General features: G+C 34.5%; 3 protein-coding genes across 5 annotated transcripts; 1 reads left to right on the forward strand and 2 right to left on the reverse strand.

Annotated features, from left to right (window-relative positions):
• Positions 1–1597: 1597 nt before the first annotated feature.
• LOC104798720 lies at positions 1598–3035 on the reverse strand. 3 transcript variants are annotated; one of them, XM_010520908.2, is made up of 2 exons: positions 2076–3035; positions 1598–1895 (listed from the first exon to the last, which is right to left on the reverse strand). In XM_010520908.2, the coding sequence occupies exons 1-2, from the start codon at positions 2886–2888 to the stop codon at positions 1884–1886; spliced, it is 825 nt and encodes a 274-aa protein (XP_010519210.1). In that variant the 5' UTR covers positions 2889–3035; the 3' UTR covers positions 1598–1883. The 3 variants fall into 3 exon arrangements, with proteins under 3 accessions (XP_010519210.1, XP_010519209.1, XP_010519208.1); XM_010520907.2 differs by having other exon boundaries at positions 1598–1941; XM_010520906.2 differs by having other exon boundaries at positions 1598–1974; positions 2076–3031.
• A 6857-nt stretch (positions 3036–9892) lies between these two features.
• On the forward strand, positions 9893–10714 carry LOC104798721 (PRA1 family protein F1). The gene has a single exon (XM_010520909.2). The coding sequence runs from the start codon at positions 9963–9965 to the stop codon at positions 10518–10520; it is 558 nt and encodes a 185-aa protein (XP_010519211.1). The 5' UTR covers positions 9893–9962; the 3' UTR covers positions 10521–10714.
• Positions 10715–14527: 3813 nt separating this feature from the next.
• LOC104798722 (inorganic pyrophosphatase 2-like) lies at positions 14528–16201 on the reverse strand. Its single transcript, XM_010520910.2, has 4 exons — positions 15912–16201; positions 15644–15765; positions 15337–15538; positions 14528–15027 (listed from the first exon to the last, which is right to left on the reverse strand). Exons 1-4 carry the CDS (start codon positions 16068–16070, stop codon positions 14647–14649), a joined length of 864 nt encoding a protein of 287 aa, XP_010519212.1. The 5' UTR covers positions 16071–16201; the 3' UTR covers positions 14528–14646.
• Between the last annotated feature and the right edge of the window lie 6638 nt (positions 16202–22839).

Consider the following 22839-nt stretch of genomic DNA (forward strand, 5'->3'; position numbering starts at 1 on the left):
CACATTCATATTCACATTCACATACATACACAACACACATACATAAACACACACACACATACACATATACATACATAAACACATACACATTCGCATACACATATACATACACACATACACATAACATATTCACATTCACATATATATATATACACAACACATACATATACAAATCCATATACACGATATATATACACATACCTTGACGAATTTTGAAGAAAAACAATTTGTTGGAGAAGATTGAGATTTTTTTTAAAAAAATTTCGAAGTCTGGAGGAGAAAGACGAAGTCGCAACCCGTCGCAAAACGAAAAATAAACCGCGAAAATTTAAAATTTTTCATCGAAAATAGCGGAAAAAAATAAAATTTAGATTTGCGACTGAAATTTCTGTCGCAAATCTGTCGCAAATAAACCGCGAAAATTTGAAAATTTTCATCGAAAAATAAAATAAAATAAAATTATTATTTGCGACAGAAATTTCTGTCGCAAATCCGTCGCAAATTCCAAAAATAAATAATATAAATTGAAAAATAAATAAAATTAATATTTGCGACAGAAATTTCTGTCGCAAATCCGCAATTTTAAAATTTCTGTCGCAAATAATGTTTGGTTCTGCGACGACAACGTTTCCGTCGTATTCCATCGCAAATTTGCGACGGATTTTGCGACTAATTGCGACGGAATAAAAATTTTCGCATTCCGTCGCAAATTCGTCGAATTCTGTCGTAATTTCTTTGCGACGAAAAAATTCCGTCGCAAATTCCGTCGTTATATTAAGATTTTCTTGTAGTGTTGACGCCGTAGAGTGAACGGCGGAGTAGACAAACATGATTCGGCTTCTCTTGATCAGTGAAACCCGGCGGTTGGTGCATGTAGGCTGTTTCGTGGAGATTTCCGTGGAGGAATGCATTCTTCACATCGAGTTGATATATGGGCCAATCATGAGATAAGGCAAGGCTGAGTACAACGCATATGGTTGCCGGTTTAACCACAGGGCTAAACGTGTCGCCATAGTATCTCGCATGGGAACCATCTGTATTAAACTTATGTCGAAACAGCCGCATAGAACGAACCACGGTAGTGAGTAGGGATTGGGAGATGGATCTGTATATCCATAGCTTGACAAGTCCATCGATTCTTGTCCAATAGGTATCGTATGTGCCAGTGGGTAGAGTGGTCCCATCCAAATGGTCGATGACACCGAAGCTAAGACAATGTGTATCGAAAAGTTCACGCCATGCTTCGTAATTAAACTCTTCCATGTCGAGGGTGATTGGTATGTGAGACTTGATATTGCTCACACCAAAAGATTTTTCAGACGGTGGAGTATCAATGGCCACGGTTAATGCAGAAGAGAAGAGATGGGTAGAAAGATTGTAAGGAAGAAGAGATAGGTAGGGTTTAGAAGAAGAAGACGGCTGAAGCAGTTTAGGAGAAAAAGAGACTCTCTGATACCATGTGATTTGGTATAATTCCCTCTTAGAATTGATCATGTATATATGCAAATAGAGAATATGACGTAATTGGTTACATATATGGCAATATATATATGATTGATATATTATCCTTCATTAGTCCATAATGTCCGCTATCAAATAAAATGTAAAAGCTATACGTTTTATGACTTGAGAATGCATTGTACTAAAGAAGAGAATGGAATTGGAGATTATGGAACACAAAAAAGCTTCACAAAGATTTGAAGTCTAAGATATTGAGAATGGAGCCTCAGACTCAAGTTTTTTTTTTTCTTGGTAACCGGGTGTCCTGAGTCGAGGTCCAATCTAATCTCGAGGCCTGAAACTCAAGTAATTCCTTCAATGTAATCTCTCCTTCTATAAGAGCTTTAGCCTCGGTTGGATCTTCTTCCACTCGATTCCTTCCATCATTTTGATTCCTGGTACAAAGAGGCAGCATCCTTCAGCTTCATTCTTCGGGAATTCCTGAAGGAAAGTGGTATTTACAGATTTGTGTACCTTCACGTGTTGTACAAGTCACCTATGTTAAGCTTCAGCTAGGTTTAACTTTTGACAGAAGCAAAGATGTAAGAAAAGCTTTGAGAGTTTTGTTTTTTTACCATTGGAGGATTCTTCTTTCTCGTTTCAACAGCTCTTCTCATGTAACTCCTCCTTCGGCTCATCATTATAAGCTCTCCCAGCGTTGCTGGCTTCCTCACAGGATGCCCTCTGTCTGTGTCGGAAGATCTGGGCTTCGCTTCTGCTAAAGCACGAGAAGCCACCGAGACATCCTGGGAATCAGCTTGGACGTTTCGGACAAGCCCAGAATCCGGTGGAAGAAGCGGAAAGAGCTTCTCCAAGAAAGAAGCTCCCACGAGGCTGGAACTGGAAGTGCTCGTCTTGTAGCTGCAGATGCTCTCGTCTGACTCATAAGCCGGCGATGTCGGAAACGACGTCGTCTCTCCTTTCAACCCGTCATCGATTTCATCAGCTGGCACAGCACAAGACGAAACCAGACAGTTTGACGCTAACAGCGATGGCGCTGAGCTAAACGAGTCGCTGCTGACACCATTATTATCACCAGAAGTATCACTGCCAGTTTCATCAGATTCCTCGACCATGTCGTGCTTGGCGTACATAGGAGGCGGTGGTAGAGAGAGAAACTCCTCACCCGAGAAAAGGTCATCCTCGAAACAAGGGAAAGGCTTTCCAGGTGTCTCTTCCCAAGCAAACGGAACAGACGCGACCAGCTTCACCGGCGGCGGAAGAGGAGGCGGTGGCGGCGCCGGGATAGGTTTCCAGTCTGGTTTAGGCAGACCAGGACGTTGTTCCCACAAGAACGGAACAGAAGGTGGTTGTCTCACTTGCTTCCTCGTTTCCTGCTTCTGTTGCTGGGGATTATTGCCCTCTTCTTCGACGACCCTTTTAGACATTTTTCGTGAACTCTTGGATTGTGTCTCTTTGATGATAGTATTTATATGGGTTTTTGGACATGGTTGTGTTCGTGTTCGTGTAATGATAACGGAACCACTTTGAGGTTTCTGGTTGGGGGATTAGAGTCAACTGATCTCGTTCGTGGTTTTCACCTAAACCACTTGGCGCGTGTTTCCGCGTGTTACTTGTGAATTCGTGACACATAAAATTACTTCATAATCACATAAATAAATAAAGTAAGAATAGAGAGATAGGTACGGAAGCATTTTTGTTTTGACCTCAAACCAAAATCTAAAACATCCATTTGAAATTTTTTTTATTAAAGCTGCCATATAAGTTGGAATTTATTAAATATAAAGAAAAATAGCCAAAAATCACAAATTTTCAAAAAACTTTCATATAAATACGTAAATTTTGAAAGTTCTAGAGAAATACATAAATTTTCTAAATTTGGTCATAAATCCGCTCTAACACTACTAACTATTTAACAGATTCGACACATTGAAAAAATGATATATCATTATTATTGGCACATGAGAAAAGCATCAATTAATATATATATATATATATAAATGATGGAATCTGAAGTATGGGTGTGTGTGTTTTACACATTTTGTAATAAAAAAATATCCTAAAGTTTACCCTAACAATGACAGCAGTATCAAATCTGCCTATAGCCGATGGGTCTCACCTTCAAAATCTCGGCTGGGCTTAAATTTACGATCCATTTGAATGTCAACCTTATGGGCTCTGTAACCAGACATGGGCATGAGCCATGAGCCAGCCCGTAAAATGTGATGATTGACTTTTAAGTTATGACTATTAACCATATTTATTAAGAACAATATATATATATATGTTATAGTAAAATTTTAGTCCAGATATTTTCTTATATATGTTATAGTAAAATTTTAGTCCAGATATTTTCTTAAAACGGTACAAAAGATTCTTTCTCGTATCATGTTAAATAATACATCTCTGAAAAACCGAGTTTATATTACATTATGCATGCAGATCACAATCTTAAATTCTTTATGTCCCCACGCTTTGGGGAAATAACATAATTAAATAACATTAAACTACTAAATAAGTAACTAATTTTAATCTTTATTTTTAGTTAACAAAAAAAAAAATAAGTAACTAATTTTAGTCAAAAAAGTAATCAGCACATGACACGAGCTTCGTAAAACGACGAAGCGAAAGGCGCGACGAGGGCGGGGGGCCATGTTCCGACATCTAACAAATTGGGTGTTGGGAGATATTCCATCGTCCTTACACGTGGACATTTGTTATTGGTGAATACAGTTGTTGGACAAGATTCACAGCAAATGAGAGAGAGACACGTCAGAAGCATAAAAGAACGTAGAGAAAATAACCAAGCCATGAAAGACCACGTCACAAAGGGCCGAGACTTGCCGAACTCTTCTCTTCTGCATTATTGAACGTTATGATTAGCCCATACGTCTGGAAATCCGTATAATTCAAATTGGCGAAAAGATGAAAATATTTATTTTCCTTAGAGATTGGGAAAAAAAAAGAATTAAGAATTGATGGGTTTAAATATATATTTTTTTCCACAAAATCCTATTGTAAAAACTGAATTATAAAATGAATTCTAAGAGAAAAATTAACCAACTCAAAATAGATACGGACAATATACGAAACTACGTACACTGCTTATTTTCACAGATTATAATCAATGCAACTACTACAAGTGTTATGCTTAGATTGACATTTTTAAGTTTTAGTTATATTCTGGTTCAATTATTTTTTAGATTTGTTTTTTTAATTTAATTTAATTTTATGTTGATTTTAGTCAGATTTGGGATCCATTTTATTCAATTTCTCGTTAAGAGAAAAATTATTTTATATAAAAGTTTGTTTATTATATTTTTCATGTTTGGTTCGGAATTGAATTATTTGGAAGAATAAGGCTGTATGTTATTTAATTCGATCATTTTAGTTTTATATTCAACCTAAAATGGCTACACACTATAATTTCTAGCATCTCCTCCTACATTTGAAGTTATTGATGTGCCTTTACTATTTATCCATAATAAAAACAGCTGGTTTTGTCCCCTTGCGCGTGTCATTAGTAAAACGTCGCATATAAAATGGCTTATATGATTGGTAATATCTTAGCTGTTTGTTCAGTGGATGCATAAAATATTGCTTTCTTATTGATGAGATCCACAATGTTTTTTCAGAGACATCGACTTGTTTCATCATATACTTCTTTCACGAGAGTCACTCGTTTGTTACAAATAAGTCTTCATCGTGATTAGTGTTTATACTCTCCGAACAAGATTAGACAGTGAGTATAAACAAAAAATTTTAGAAGGATATGGATAAACTATGCAAAGTTTACTATCGGTAAAGTCTATTTTTTATCCGTGATGATTTAAATGGACATGTAGAAAAAGATCGACAAAGATACGAAGGAGTATAAGGATGTTTTGAATTTCGAAGTAAGGGTGAAGAAGATAAAAGTATGTGCATGACATACACATAGTTAGGATTATATAAGCTCATATGCACAAAACCATTTTGAACAATAATTATTTTATTTATAAAATGACTAAGTAGAAACGTTTTGAAAAACTAGTGAATCGGTAGGAAAGCAGTTGAATTGTGTCGAATTGACAGCTCAATCTTATAAAATAGTTTGTGAGATGAATCTATTGGTTGGAATCTATGGTTGATAAAGTCTAGCAAAGTTTATAAGTTTCCATAGGAGTCGTTCCTCATTCGAGGAAGATTAAGCCCAATAGGCTTATTCGAATCTATCCCATCTTACCATTCTTATTTTACGACTCTTTTAGACAACATGTAAATAGTACGAGGATGGCGACAATCATTGTGAGGGAAAAGTTTACCACTGACTTTTTTCTTTCCATTTTCGATCTTAATATTTTTGGTTGAAATGATGGAAAAGAAAAGGGTAAAAAGAAAAGAAGTCTTGCAAAAAAGAAAAATCAGGAATAAAAAATAAATAAAAGAAAAAAACTAAAGAAAAGAAAGAAAAATACATCTCTCAAACTCTCTAAGGTTAAAGGAAGCTCAAATAAGTGGGTAGAAAGAAAATATTAGTTATCATTAGGAAAAATCCTAAAAAAACACTGAATTTTATAATTTTGACTTAAAAAACACCGAACTTTTGTTTTTGTCAAATAAAAATTAAAATTTTTAAATGAGTTTAAAAAAACACTAAACTTTTTAAATGATCCAAAAATATATATAAACTTTTATATGATTGTCGAAAAAATACTAAACTTTTTAAATGATTCAAAAAATAAATGAACTATATACAATTGTAAAAAAAAAAACTAACGATAATAATTTGACGTGTTTGCATCTCCTTATTCTAGGGCAACTCATTTGTTTATTTTGGCAATCATATAACAGTTAAGTATTTTTTTTTGACAAATTTAAAAGTTTAATATTTACTTGATAAAATAAAAAAAAATTTGTATTTTTTTTGTCAAAATTGAAAAGTTCTATTTTTTAATTTATTTTCCCTTATCATTATATTTTGATCCTTTCCTGTCAACTAAATGCATTAAACTTAAACTGAACCATGGACTGAGGTATTCATGTAAACAACGATAAATAGATTCAAGAAACGTTCTTGATAAGTTGTAGAGATTCTTGTCTAGTTTTGATAGTGCTATAAATCATATAGCTAGGAAAGACAGTTTTTTAGAGAGAAATATCATAATAGATCAATTTTGGCGAGTGTTCAAGATTATCTAGGTTGGATAGAGGTTTTAATGTTGATTCCATCTTGATTCTTGTTGATCGCACGTTCTCCCCTTTCAGATTGGTGATTTGAGTAATTTACTCGAGATCAATAGAAAATCTAAATCTGAGAGTTTGATAATATGGTAAAGTTTTATAAGTATTCTAGATCTTGCTAGGCTTTGTTTTGGGTTGTTTCTTTTCTTTGGTGATTGAACACGTAATTGTGCGTAAATGAGAACCAAATGAGTAAAAATACGGATTTCAAAGTCATTTGGACGAAAAGAGTACATTTGGAGCCATTTCGAAAAATATGTGAAGAATTTAGACAAGTTGCATTGAACTCTACAAAAAACTCACAAAAATTTACCTCATACTGAGTTACATTAGTTTCGACCAAATCGTCATTCAAAAGCGAGAAGAATAAATTAGTACTGAAACTCGCCTCGGCCCGAATCTAATTAAATTCAACCAATGTGAGTCATGAACGTCTAAGAGAAATTTAGCATTGAAACCTAGCTCGAACCGAACTGACTTACGATTCATTCGAGGTGTCTTCTGGGAAACTTTCCTTTCCACATATTATTCAGACTTTTACAAGGTTTTGGTCCAAAATAAAACCCTAGCCACATACTCTAAATAGGGAGACATCCTCTCTAAATAGGGAGACATCCTCCATAGATGAAGAGAACTGAGAACAAGAGAACAAATGAAAAACAAGAAGATTAGGGTTATGATTGTTTTCCATGGATTGTATTTAATGTTTTCAACGACTTGATCACTCCTATGAATGATTAGAATGCTTGTTTAACAAACGCGAATTGAGATTAAGTTTAGAATTAATCTACTGAATGAACATGTTTAAGGCGAATAGTTTCATAGCTGTGGGTTAAAAATTTGCAATGTAGGGATTTTTTGTTCTTAATTTCAGAATATGTGGTGTTTTCATTTGATTTAGTTTATTTAGTTACTTTTATTTGTTGGCACTTAATTGGATGAACATAAGGTTTTAATTCACATAGAGATATAAGATTATTATACACTACAAAAAAAAATAGCTATTTCCAACGGCCAAATCCGTTGGAAATGACCAAATTTTCGTTGAAAATGAATGTTTACAATGGATAAATCCATTGGAATTACGTTCGTTGGAAATCGGTATCCGTTGGACAACCGTTGTAATTTTTTTTTGAAATTTTCGTTGAAATGTTCCAACGGATTTCGGCTGAAAATTATGTTGAAAATGTCGTTGAAAATTTCCAACCCAATTTTCAATTGAATACGTTGAAAATTCCGTTAAAAAATTCCAACGGGAATTTTCAACGAATATTCGTTGGAAATTTTAACACAATTTTAATGGAAATCGTCGTTGAAACGCCATTAAAACCCATTAAAAAATTTTCAACGGACAATCTGTTGAAAAATACGTTGGAAATTGGTGATTTTTTTGTAGTGGGAATTAGTTCGGTAAATGGAATAGGTATCGCGTCGAGAGGCGGATAGCTGCCTAAGAATTGTGATGCCAGTTGTTCCTACATCTGGTATAGAATTTGGATAGTAAAGTTAGACTCAAGAGGGTTGAACTCTGTTTAGAAGTTTGAATTCCCTGAATTGCATTAGGAAATCATAGAATCTGCATCCTTAGAGAAAATTCTTGTATGTAAAATAATTTTGTAGTCTAACTGTTTTGTCATTGATAGTTTACAACTCATTTGTTTTCATTTTATTGCTCTTTACATGTTTGCTACCTTTTCATCATCTATATTTTATTCTCTAGATCGAGTTACGAATAGGAGTTTGATTCAGTTGTTTTTTTTTTGTCCTTCTGTTCGATCCTAGTTGCTACATATTATCCATACATTTGTGATATTTGCGTCTAAGTATAAATTAAATCTAGATTCGATCACACCTAGATTGACATCATAATGTTCGAACGAAAAATTCTGAATGTAGTCAACTTAATTTTGATGGATTCTCTCAAAAAATTATTGTCATCAAATGACGTTGGGTTATATGGATATTTTTTTTGAAAGTCTAAGTAGGGGTGGGTGTTTTGGTATTCGGTTCGAGTTCGGATCGGGAATGATTCGGTTCAGTTCTTTCGATTTTACAAAAATAAGTACCAATCAATTATTATATTATATTCGGTTTCAGTTCTGATTCGGTTCGATTCCGGTTTTTATTAAAAAAATAGATCTTCTTAAAAAAATTTGGTTTTTTGAGTTTTTTTAAAATTCAGTTCGGTTCGGTTCCAAAAAATTTAGTTTTTCTAAAATTAATACCATTCGGAATTTTGGTCTATTCGAATCGAAAAAAATACTGTATTTTTTTGTTCGATCTGATACGGTTCGGTTTCGAAATGTTCACCCCTAAGTCTAGGTAATATTATGGGAACTATGTTCATGTATTTGTTTTGAGAATTTAACAATTCTTGGTATTAATCTGTATTATTATGCGATTTTTCTAACTTAAATACATTCGAATATCTTAGGTCCCGTAATGTAATATCAGATTACATAAAATATACTAAATTCATGGCCACTCATTTCTCTTATGTTTATAACTCGAAACCTTTTTACTGATGCATGCACATATATATACATAGATACATCCATACATATATAGATACAGGGCCATCTCAAGGGATGTGCAAGAGAGATTGCACAGAAGCCCGCTTTTAAGAGGGCCCATATTTATTTTTCTTTAAATTGTATATTTGTCATTTTATTTTGTTTTATATAATTTCTTTATTATTAAAGATTTTTTAAAATATAATTAGAGAATAATACTGATTAATATTATTACCATTTTAATATTTTAATATTTTATATTTTAAAAGTAAAAACTTCATCACTATATTTTTAATTTTATTTTTTAAATCATTTTTTCTTTTTATATAATTTTGACATCTAAATATTAATTTTATTTAGGTATTGAATCTTTATTTTAAAATTTATGTTTTTTCTTTCATTATTGTTATATAATTTTTTTTATTTAATATTATTAACAAAAACTTTTCTATTTGAATTGTAAATTTACTTTTTTTTATTCAATATATGGGGATAGAATAAAAAATTTGTTAAACTAAATTAAATTAATAAATTATAGATTTGTTAATTATTTTTTTTTTAATTATTTTTTAGATAAATTTAAATTAAAAATTTTATAATTTAATATCGTAAATTATATCCTACGAGACCCAAATTATTTGAGACGGTTCTGTATAGGTATATGTGTATATCTCACAATTTGCTTTATAAAATCCTCCTCGCAGCCTCTCTAAGATTCAGTTGTTTTCACTTGACATTTAGCCTTTAGTTTCTCTCCACCACAACATGACTACTTACGGCACCAATACGACGTCCTCTAACTCCGACCTAGCCCCCAAGCTAGAGTACATTGCACGCGCCAACGACCACCACAAACGACACGCGCTCTCCACGCGCCGCCGTCCCTGGACCATGATGTTCGACGCCCGATCCATGTCCTTCCCGCGTAAATTCGCCACGGCCGTCGCGAGAGTCAGAACCAACACAGTCTATTTCCAAACCAATTACGCCATAGTCATCCTCTTCGCCGTCTTTCTCAGCCTCCTGTGGGACCCAGTCTCTCTGATCGTCCTACTTGCCCTCCTGGGCGCGTGGCTATCACTCTACTTCCTCCGCGACGAGCCACTCAAAGTGTTCGACCGCGACATCGACGACAGACTCGTGCTCATTGCCATGTCCGTAGTCACGCTCGCTGTCTTGTTCTTGACGGAGGCCAAGCTTAACGTTGCGGCTGCGATCGCAGTCGGTGCGTTTGTGGTTGTGGCTCACGCGGCGGTTAGGAAGACAGAGGATCTGTACTCGAACGACGAAGAGACCGCGTGTTTGGTCAATCAGTCGGGCTAGTTCTATATGTTTGTTCTATAACATAAGTTATGAGAGAGCCCCTATTATGGTCTCAAAAGATATCGTGGTCGGTCCATAATTTTGAATATTTCTTATGGTCATTCATTTCACATGTTAATTTTTTTTTTTGTCAAGCATGTTAAAATTATTACAGCTATTTATTACATAAAATATGCAACTACCCATTTGATATCTCGACAAACCATTATTAAAAAATACTTGAATTTTAATGTTTTTTACTTTTATATACAGAAACAACAAAAATACTCGATTTCAACAATCATGTGAAATCTGATATCATAATATGGGGGAGACTTTCTGATATCTTTTATATACACAAACAACAAAAATACTCGATTTTATATACTCTACAAGATAAGGAAATGTAATATTGCTTATTAAAAGATAGGAAGACCTATGTATCCGGAAAAAATTCATTACCAAAAAAAATATTGCTTATTAAAAAGAATGAGAATGTGCTTGATTCTCTAAGTTAATCAGCTTCTCAATGATCCAAGAAATGTCAATCATGCCTTATTTGTCGCCTATGCATTAGAGAAGGATAATTCGATTCTTGATCTGGTTCGGTTTTAGGTTGGTTTGAACCAGTTTCGGTTTATGGTTGGTTTGCTACATCTATCGTTTGTCATTTTTTTCTCAATATTCTTCCTCGAGATTGGCCAGAAATACTCGACGAGTTGGAGACATATTTGTTGATAGTGAACGAGCTAGTTGCTTCCGTTAGGATACTGCAATGTGTAGAGCCGCCTCTGATCTACATCATTTTGATTACACTCTTTGTCTAGTTTAGTCGATTCATAACTAGAAACCTCACAAAACCATGTGATCGATAACGATACTGTAACATCTGTATATATGTGAAAACGTTGTGTGTCGGTTTACAAATTTAAAACTCGTCATGCAAGTGATCAGTGAACGCTATATGACAAAATTTTTAAAAAAATTAAAATTATGATATATATACGTACATATAATAAAACTATATACATACACGTACATACATGTAATAATGATAGGGGATATTATGGACTAATATAACAAATTAGTCCTATATTTATGTATTACCATATCTCAGTATGCAGACATATTCACAAAGGGTCTGCCATCTAGGGGTGTAAAATAGGCGGGTCGGGCCGGGTTCAATTCGGGCCTAGAATTTTTCGGGCCGGGCCGGCCCGCCCATTTATTTTTCGGGTCTAGGATCGATGGCCCGGAGCCCGGCCCTATAGGGCTTCGGGCGGGTTCGGGCCGGGCTTCGGGCTTTTTCTTAAATAAAAATATTTTTTTTTACGATAATAATAATAATAATAATAATAATAATAATAATAATAATAATAATAATAATAATAATAATAATAATAATAATAATAATAATAATAATAATAATAATAATAATAATAATAATAATAATAATAATAATAATAATAATAATAATAATAATAATAATAATAATAATAATAATAATAATAATAATAATAATAATAATAATTATACAAACAAAGGTTTAAAAATATATATTTGAAAACTTTTACCCTTTCTAAAATGTAAACTTATATATATATGATGTAATATGGTTAAGAAATTCAAAACTCCCGTCACTTTAAAAAGTTTAATTGGAACCAAGATATAAAAGTTCATCATTTGGTTCAAATATATATATATATATATATATATATATAGGCACACATATTTATAAGTATAGAGAGGTAATACTTTGGTTTAGAAAAGAATGTTAGAAAAAACAAAAAAAAATTAACGGGCCTCAAGCCCGGCCCGAGACCCGACTGGCCCGGCCCGACCGGCCCGTAGCCCATTTGGCCCGAGGTCCGAAAGCCCGAAGTTTAATGAGCCTATATTTTTTAGGCCCATGTCTTTATAATTTTCGGGCGGGCTCGGGCCGGGTTTCGGGCTCCGGGCTTAATTGACATCCCTACTGCCATCCTCGCTATTCCTCGAGTTTTGCTCCAGTCTGAGCGTCCGGCCTTCTCCCGCTCCGACTGCGAGGATGTGATAGCAGATATTATGGACTAATATAACAAATTAGTCCTATATTTATGTATTACCATATCTGTATGTATTTCCAATTATTATTGTCAAAGTGTATATATTGGTGATCAATGAGAATAGAAGACAAAGGGAGATTTATACCAAGTTTCAAATAAAACTATATACATACACGTATATGTTTAAATAAAATGTGTATATATGCATATATATATATATATACACACACAACCACTCACGATCAAATTAATAGAATTCGACTTGAAAAAGTAAAATTCTCTTTAGAAGATTAATTTTTTTTTTTACTGAAACTCAAATTTAAACTGAACATAACAAGTTCCAAACTAAACCAAAAACCGATTCATTACTGAAAAAAACCGAACTGGAAAATGACCATACCAAAACAGAACCGATCATTGCTCACGTCTAATTGACATCAACCAATCTTCGGATAAGAAAACCCATCCTAAAAACTAATAGAGCAAATGGGCTTTAGAATCCAGGGCCCAAAATGGATTCCATTTACCATATGATATGTATTGAATACCCTTGGTGATTATGTTAACGAAATTAGATTTTGCAATTATTATATTATGGGAAAATGGCAAAAACCCACACAGATTATACCAAATGTGTAAAATTAGTACATCAATTTTTAATTTGATAAAATCTCCCACCCAATTTCAAATTTTCCCAATTTCCAGCATCGATTGTTTTGAAAATTTCCAATTACCATCGAAAAGGGAATTGACCCTGCCACGTCAGCGTTGCATGCTGATGTGTCATCACTCTTCGAAAAATATGTTGCACGTCACCAATTCGGTTATTGAAATCGGTTCATTTAATTTAACCGGTTAAGTGGAAACTGATTTTTTTTTTTAAAAAAAAGGATTTATCGAAACTCTAAATCAGAAATCGACATCACATCCTCTCTCCTCTCCTCTCCGCTCTCTCTCCTCCTCCATTGCTGGAAAACTCCTCCGGTGAGAACAGCTCCGAAAAACTATTGTTAGGTTAATATATTTTTGTTTCGACCCGAAAAATACGTGGTTCTGACCAATTTGTCATCCAATAATTCGAAAAAACAAATCACAACATCAAATAAAAGAATAAAAAACATTGTCGTCAAAGCATGTGACGATGTTCCACGCCAGCTTAGGATCAATCATCATGTATTTATCCGACACACCATCTTGTCGCACGCGCTCTCAGCTGTTCTATTCCCAAAAGCCATATCCACCGTCCGATCATCCCACCGATGATGTCTCGTCCTCTGGTTCAGCCGTCCGATGAACCCTTCGCTCAGGCCGTCGCAGTAAGCCAAGAACTTAGCCACAGACTCAGGGTCCTGATTCTTCCAGCAATCTTGCGAGCCTCCGGGATCCAACGACTGAGATGAATCCTCTTCCCTCACGGCTACGGCCGCAATATACTCCGCCATTCCCACCATCACCTGCGGCGGAGAGAGAAGCGTCAGAGCTACGCCGGAGCTCGTCTCACAGGAGAAGTTTTCCAGCACCAGAGGAGGAGAGAGAAGCAGAGAGGAGAGGAGAGAGGGTTTCCTCTTTTCTGATTTAGGGTTTCCTCTTTTTTTTAAAAAAAAAATCGGTTTCCACTTAACCGGTTAAATTAAATGAACCGATTACAATAACCGAACTGGTGACGTGGCAGGTAACGTGTCATCCTACGTGGCATATTTTTCGATGAGTGGTGACACATCAACATGCAGTGCTGATGTGGCAGGGTCAATTCCCTTTACGGTGCTAATTGGAAATTTCCAAAACAATCGATGCTGGAAATTGGGAAAATTTGAAATCGGATGGAGGATTTTGTCAAATTAAAAATTGATGTACTAATTTTACACATTTGGTATAATCTGTGTGGATTTTTGCCATTTTCCCTTATATTATATACTTCTGATTTTTGTAAATTCCAATGCAGCAAATCACCAACAAAAATGAAATGAAATCTTACAAGCATAGTAAGAGCAGCAAACCACCAACAAAAATGGATGTCTTGTCTTTAACCATTTTTTTTTTGTACTAATTAACAACACATCGATCAGGTGAATTTGGTCTTACGATCACTCACTCGAAGTCATTTAACTATACTGAAGAACTTGCACTTGAAGAGCTGGAGACAACGAGTCATGAGCAATCCCGGCCGAAATTGTCCGCGTCTTGCAGCTATCCGCTGCCATGATCTTCTCTTTATCGCCTTCGTAGCCAATCTCCTCTATAATCTCCGACAACGTCCTCTCCAATGCTTCACCGTCGGTCCATTCTCGGATGTTGGCTCTTATTAGCATCGGATTCTGACAGATTAGGTCCCAGACTGGATAACTCTTCCTCGGCATCACGTAATCTTCGTCGCCGAGCTTTAGGCTCGGGCAGTAATCGCCTGCCCCGTCTCCGAGGTAGATGATCTTCTTCTTCTTCCCTTCCTTGGTTAGAGAAGCTTGGATCCTCTCAATGATCAAAGCCTGTTTTATTTTTTTAATAATTAAAACATCATGTTAGGAACCAAGGAACATGCAAGAACACGCAAATACCATATACTACAAATTATACCATATACTATATGGTTTACAATACAAACAAAGGAGGTGGGTCCACTAGGAATCAACATAAGACAAGTGTTGACTGATTTGATCGCCGTCTCACCATAGAACAATATATATATAAAATATTCCCAAAACACTTGGAACAAATTGAATTTTAAACCCTATCTTTTAATATATTTTTCTAAATCCATTGAGAGAGGAAGATCTCTTGAGAAAAACAAATTGTACCTTGCACATGTTGGGAGGACAACGAGAGCAGCCATGTGAGGATTCGGTGAAATCGTGGTAAGGTGAGATTCTCAATCTGCCATGTTGGTCGACGAATCCAGGATTCGTGTTGATCTCAGAGAAAAGGTCTTTAATCTCGAGGTGTTCGAGAATCGTCTCAATGAAAAACGTGTTCGCGTCGCTCACTATCCTCAACTCGCATCTGGAACCAGACCCAAAAATCTCGGATCAGTAATCAGCGGTCGGCGTTGTCTAAGGAACAGGAGACCAGAATCCGACGATTAATAATAGTAACGACGAGAGTTACCCAAGTGCATGCGCTGATCTGAGGGCAGGGACGACTCGGGGATGAATCGGAATCGTTTCGAGGACTCGTTTAATGTCATGGATTGTTATGCCTTGTTCATGGAGCTCCTTCATCATCCGGTCCTGTTCATGTCAATAAACCAAAAGGGTCATCCACAATTTGTTCGTGGGTTTGGTCAAATTCACGACAATCTTTTCAGATTCATAAGCTTAAAGAAACCCGGAAACCGAATCAGAAAAAAGAGTATGAAGAAGAAGAAGGGACGAACCATGAGAGAGTTCCAAGGCATGGTTGGGAGAAGCTGATTGAACAAATCAGTGAAACCCAATTCATCGACGACCCAGTTGTCGCTGTCGACGTCGATGATTGTCTTGTCGAAGTCGAAGATCGCCACAATGTTGTTCTTCCTATTGTTGATTCCAGCCATTTTTTCCCGAGAAAGAACAGGAAAAACCTGGGATTTCTTCTTTCTGGAGGGTTGGATTGCTTGTGGGTTGGATTTAATTACAGTGCAGAGGAACCGGGTATTTATACAAACGGAGGATTATGGGATTTTGATATTGATGCCAATGGAATATTACTCTGGCCTTTTCTTTTTAATCAAGAATCTTTATTCCTTTCTGGTTCCGTTTTCGTCCAGTGATCTGTAAACCGTTGGATTTGATTCTGGGGGTACGATCGTACGGTTGTGGCTGATACGTGGGTTTTGATTTGCCTTTGTGGGTGGGATTCAAAGAGGAGGAGCAGACGCGGGAATATAAGAAGAATATCCGGGAAAACCTGTAATCATATTCCGTTTTGGGTTCTGTATTTATTTTTTTTTATGTTACCTACGAAAAAATAAAAAGAAAATGAAATACAAACGTGATAAAAGCTATAGCCATTATATATATATATATACACCCCTAAATAATTATACACGGTGTGTGTAAAACACAATTTTTAAAATCAAATTAATTGGATTATAATTTATAAATATCTAAAAACTCAGATATCAAAATGATTTTTAAAGATTTTGTTTTTATAGGAACCATATCCTAATTAATTCTAAAGAGATATACGTCCGGAATAAAATAAGAAATATTTATCTTATTGTGAACGTGTTAGTTGAAACAATTCAAATTTATTATTAATATTACTAATGCATGTACTTAACCGTCTTGCCACTATAATTATTCTTTCCAACAATTGCGTCATTTCATCAAAAAATTCTTTTTCGTTTCTTTTTTTTTTAAATAACAAGCTTCCTACAATTAACTTTTAAAGGTGTATTTCATTAACTAAAACTATACAAAAGTAATCCTTAAATACACGAGTTCAAGTTGGATGTTGAACACTATCACGTCTTCGATACTGGAGCTTTAACCCGACCCCTCGACTCTCTTTGAACGTAAGGAAATTAATAAAGATGCATAAAAGGGTAAGGGGATTCATTCATTGCACAATCGAGAATAGGAAAAGAACATTTTTCTATTACGGCAGTTGTACAGAATTTGGACCGTTGATTGAATATATAGGACTGAGGGATACGAAGATTCTCAGAAATTCCGCTAAACACACGAGTTATTGAAGCCACTTCGGTAGAAAATTGGTGTTTATCGGACGCTCTAGATCGAAGTGAATACAAGAGCAACAAATCAAACTTTTTGTAATACTGGAACCCACATCCGGAAGGGTTAAGGATATGTTTGAACGGAGAACAAGCGTCCTACATTTTTTTTTCTTTTTTGTTGGTAAAGGGTATATTTCATTAATTAAAACTATACAAAAATATTCCCTACAAACACGAATTCAATACTATTTCATGAATTGTGTCACGTAATAGTATCGGTGAACGAAAGAGTTTGTACTATTACGATGTCGAATCAGACTCTGATACCATGTCGATTTTCTAGTGTTCGTGATGTTCATAGTAAGAGGAAAATTCTGATTTTATTTTGTATGAATCAAAATTTTCTTCTTGCTAAGAACATCACAAACACTAGAAAATCGACATACTCCAACAAGCGATCTACGAACTTTGGAAGGAGAGGAACAATCGTATTTTTGCGAACGGTTCGACTACAACACATACTCTTGGCACCCGAGTGGATCAGGCGATTCGAAGTACGCTCCTAGCACTACAGGACACGACACATTCTGCAAACAACATCCTTTTGTAGAAGTGGTATCTACTTACTCTCCCCCACTGATATGAGGTATAGTCAAGCATAGACAAGGATGAATGTATTGGTTTTAACAAGCAACGTTTAGGAACGCTTTTGTACATTGGATGACTATGTAGGGATATGCTAAGATGGAAAATTACACAGGATGCAACTTGTAAGCTTTGCAACAGCGATGAGGAATCACATGGCCACCTGTTCTTTCGGTACTCCTATAGCTCGGCGATGTGGCTACATTTAGTGAGAAAATTAGGGTTTGACCCCCACACGAATTGCATGGATGTCATGCATGGATAGCGAACATATCACAGTGAGACAATGATCGAAGGCGAATACTCAGCAAATTACTACTCCAAGCGGTCTACGAACTTTGAAAGGAAATGAACAACCGTATTTTTCAGGGATGTCAAATGGGCTGGTCCGAACCCGCTAATAGCCCAAATAAGCTAAAATTAAGCAACCCTGATCTGGCTCGTCTAACTCTGAGCTAAACGAACCGGCTCGTAGGTTAAGAAAAAAAGATAAAATGATAAAGTACTAAAATACCCAATAGATTCAAGAATTACAATAATACTTTGTTCCAAGAAAAGTGTAAACATAAAAAAAAAACTCAAAAGTCTAAAACAACACTTCACTACAAAAAAAGTCATAATACCAAATGTAAACTAAGATCATTCATCGATTTATGAAGTGTTTCCAACAATTTTTGTATAGTTAAAGCCTCGAAAGCATTTATAATAGCATTTCTATCATCTTCCAAAGCTACAACATAACAAATTAAAAGACTTGAGAGAATTAACATTATATAATAACAAATAAAAAGGTAAAATTTACTTGTTGTATCGAGTTCGAATCTTTTTATCCACGAACGAGTGCAAATTAAAGCTTTCACATTTGAAGAGAGAAGTTGACTTCTATATTGTTTAAAACCTTAGAATCAATGGTAAATGATGATTCCGAAGCCACCATAGTTATAGGAATAGTTAATATGTCGCAAGCCATGTATGCTAAATCACATAGTCGATGTCGATTCTCCTTCCAATAGCCTAAGACATCAAAACTTGGATAATTCGCTAATTTCACCTTACACTTTTCTTCTTCAACTTCTGGATTATCATCATATCTATAAAATTACTGTAGCATGAAAATCGAAAATGTTAAAATTACTCAAAATAACTATAACATAAATTTATACATCAAATATATAAATTAAAATACTCACCTCAAGATCAGTATATTTTCCATATTCACTCGTAACAACTCGAGAAGAACTTCCACTTTCAAAGTTAGCATCAACAGAAGAAGTTGCAGATTTGTTTTGATATTCTTTGAAGAGTCCACACATCTTGTTTTTCACAAGATTTTCTTGACAAGTATCATGGTCTAGTTCGCTCAAACATTTCCCCAAGAATTACACCTTAAATCTAGAATCACATATACACTCATGGCAAGGATAACACTATAATGCTTACAATATTTGATGAACTTCGCATATATACTCGCTGCCATTACCTTGGTATACTCATCATTGCTATCCAAATATTTATTAGACAAAATCTCAATTTGAAAAATATTCTAAAATATAGATTGGAAGTAGGATAATTTGAATCTGACATTGTGTTGATGATCTTGTGAGATGACCTCAACAACTCACATATTTTTTCGGCCCTAGACCATTCTTCATCGGATGGACAATACAAGTAACTTTTATCAACCACTTTAAATCTAGTGAAAGTACGTTTATACTTGAGAACTTTCTCGAGCATAACAAATGTGGAGTTCCATCTAGTAGCGACGTCGGTGAACAAAACAACTCTATTACCATTACTACCTTCAAGGCATCTCTCAAAAGCATTCACCATACCCTTCGAACCTTTAACATACTTTACACTATCTCTAATTTTAGAGAGAGCATCATCAAAAGCCTTTAAACCATCTTGCATAATTAGACTGAGGATATGTGCACAATATCTTATGTGAAAGAATTCACCCTCGCACAATAATTTGTTATCCAAACAAAGTCTCTCTCTCAGAATCTCTTGTATACAATTGTTAGCCGAAGCATTATCCAAAGTAATTGTGAAGACTTTCTTCTCTATCCCCCTATCTTATGTGAAAGAATTCACCCTCGCACAATAATTTGTTATCCAAACAAAGTCTCTCTCTCAGAATCTCTTGTATACAATTGTTAGCCGAAGCATTATCCAAAGTAATTGTGAAGACTTTCTTCTCTATCCCCCATTCTTTCAAAAATTCATGTACCTTAATAGCTAAGGTTTCACTAGTAGGCGGATGAGGTATATCAATAAAAGATAAGATCTTACTGTTCAATTTCCAATTTTCATCAATATAATGCGCCGCCAAGTAAATATACCATTCACTAGTGAAACCCGTCCAAAAATCTGAAGTCAACGATATCCTACAAGGAATTCTTTCCAAATCAGATTTTACCCTCGCTTTGAGCTTCAAATAATACTCATGAATACGAGAAATTGGTGTTACTACCACAGAACTTGAACTCTAGAATTATATAGCTAACCCACTCTCTGATACCTTCATACTCAACAAAAACGAATGGAGATCATATAATATCATTGCTTTCGTTAACTTCTCCTCGGCGACTTTTTAATCAAACTTCTTGCCTATTTTCAAGTTTTCATCGACATCCTTAAATATGCTCTTCACACTCTTAATCAATGGATTCACATGACATATTTTTGTCAAATGCATTCTTAAAGTCATAGTTCCATATGAATCTGACTTTTGTGTATACGCATACTTGTAGTGATTACATAAAACATGGGTATCACTTATCCCAGTAAAGTGATTCCACACTACATATGTAAGTTTCTTTTTTCTTCTCAAAGATTGACTTACAGAATCGACTGTGGTTCCTCAAGAAGCATTATGCAATTCCATATCTTCATCTGGATCCATTTATTCATATTCTATATCAATGGTATCATCCATTGAATATGATACAATCAACAACAAAAAGCGTAAAAAACATTAAAAAAAAAACATTAAGCACACAAGCAAGTGAAGATAGAGGCTTACACAATACAAATCGAACAGCAAAATCGAGCACAAAACCGAATATATCGACAGAAAATACGAACAAGGACAAAACACAAATAGAGAAAAGACGAGAGTACGATTCGAAGACGAGAGAGAAACAGTTACTAATCGAAGGAGGCAGCGATGGTAAAAAAAAGGTCGAGGCAAAATGGTCTATGGTGATTGATGTTGTTTCTTTTACCAAAGAGTGTTGATTTTCGATTTAGAGTTTGATAGAAAAAATAAGAAACTGAAGAAAGACGAAGACTAGAAGAGATTAAGAGAATGCAGCGTGCGTGGATGAGTGGAAAAGAGAAGTCTGACAAGCAAAAGAGTAACTTTAGGTTAACAAATAACTCAGCCTGTGGACTGGTCCGTAGCCCATCACGGTTGGCTCGTGATGGTTCAGTCCGTTTTTATATGGATCTCTATTTACTTAACCCAACTCGAAAAAAATAGGTTCAGTTTAGGATTGGCTCGTGGGCTGCCGGCCCATTTGATATCTCTATTATTTTGCAGACGGTTCGACTGTAGCATACAGTATCGGTATCCGAGTGGATCAGGGGATTCGAAGCACACTCCTAGTACTACGGGACACTAGGCATTCTGCAAAAAACATCCTTTTCTTGTGAGGTATAATCAAGTATAGACAAGGATGAATGTATTGTTTTCCCTAATTTGGGCTTAGCAACATCAACTAAGGCTTGAAAGCTTGTAATATGGATCTTAGATACTGAAATATGTACCAACAATTTTTTATTAATTCACAATGTATTACATAACAAAAAAAACGAAACAAAACAAAAGGGGAATTAAAGCTAGAGATAGTCAAAATGGATCGGTTCGGGTTATATGGGATCCGATTATAAATCCAAATGGATTAATCTATTTAGTTAATTTTTTAAAATAGGTAAATAGCTATAGACTTATTAAATATATGAGTTAAATGAGTTAAATCATGTAACCTATGCATCTATTTCATATTTAATTAAAATTATTATACATAAATATATAAATATTAATATATATATATACATGTATATATATATATATATATATATATATAGTTATAGACTTATTAAATATATGAGTTAAATGAGTTAAATCATGTAACCTATGCATCTATTTCATATTTAATTAAAATTATTATACATAGATATATAAATATTAATATATATATATACATGTATATATATATATATATATATATTGCGAACCGAAAAATTTAATATCGAATAAAAAAATGTAGTATCATTCTTAATAATCTCTTTATTCCCTATGAGAAATAGTATACAAAGTATAAGTTTACATATAGTTTAGAGGAGATAAAGAGAATAATAACTCAGCAAGAGATAAAAAAATGTAATATTGTTGATTACAAAGAATGGAAATGTTTTTGATTTTCTAAGTTAATCAGTTTTTCAGTGATCTAAAAAATGTCAACCATGCTTATATGTCACTTACGCATTAGAGATGAATATCTCAATTCTCGATCTGGTTCGGTTTAGATTGGTTTGAACTAGTTTCGGTTTCTGGTTTGTTTGCTACATCTATCGATCGCTATTTGTTCTTCAACATTACCTCAAGATTGGTTAGGAATACTCAATGAAACCAATCTTGGAGAGCCATTTTTTTATTTTACTCTTTATCTAGTTTTATTTGATTCATAACTAGAAGCCTCGCAATTTTTTTTTATCGACCTCGATGATATAACATCTATATATGATATAACATCTGTATATTTGTAAAAATATTGTGTGTCGTTTTACAAATTTAAAATTCGTCACACAATAGTGACCAATCAACACCATATGACAAAATTTTAAAACAAATTAAAATTTAAAATTAGAATTGAAAATATATACATACATATAATACAAATATTAAAAATTAAAAATTTACCATATATATGATATAATTATGGGAATGAATATTGAATTCTCTTGATGATGGTGATTATGTTAACGAAATTAG

This window comes from Tarenaya hassleriana, unplaced genomic scaffold (genome assembly GCF_000463585.1).
Source record: "Tarenaya hassleriana unplaced genomic scaffold, ASM46358v1 Cleome57, whole genome shotgun sequence".
Lineage (NCBI taxonomy): Eukaryota > Viridiplantae > Streptophyta > Magnoliopsida > Brassicales > Cleomaceae > Tarenaya > Tarenaya hassleriana.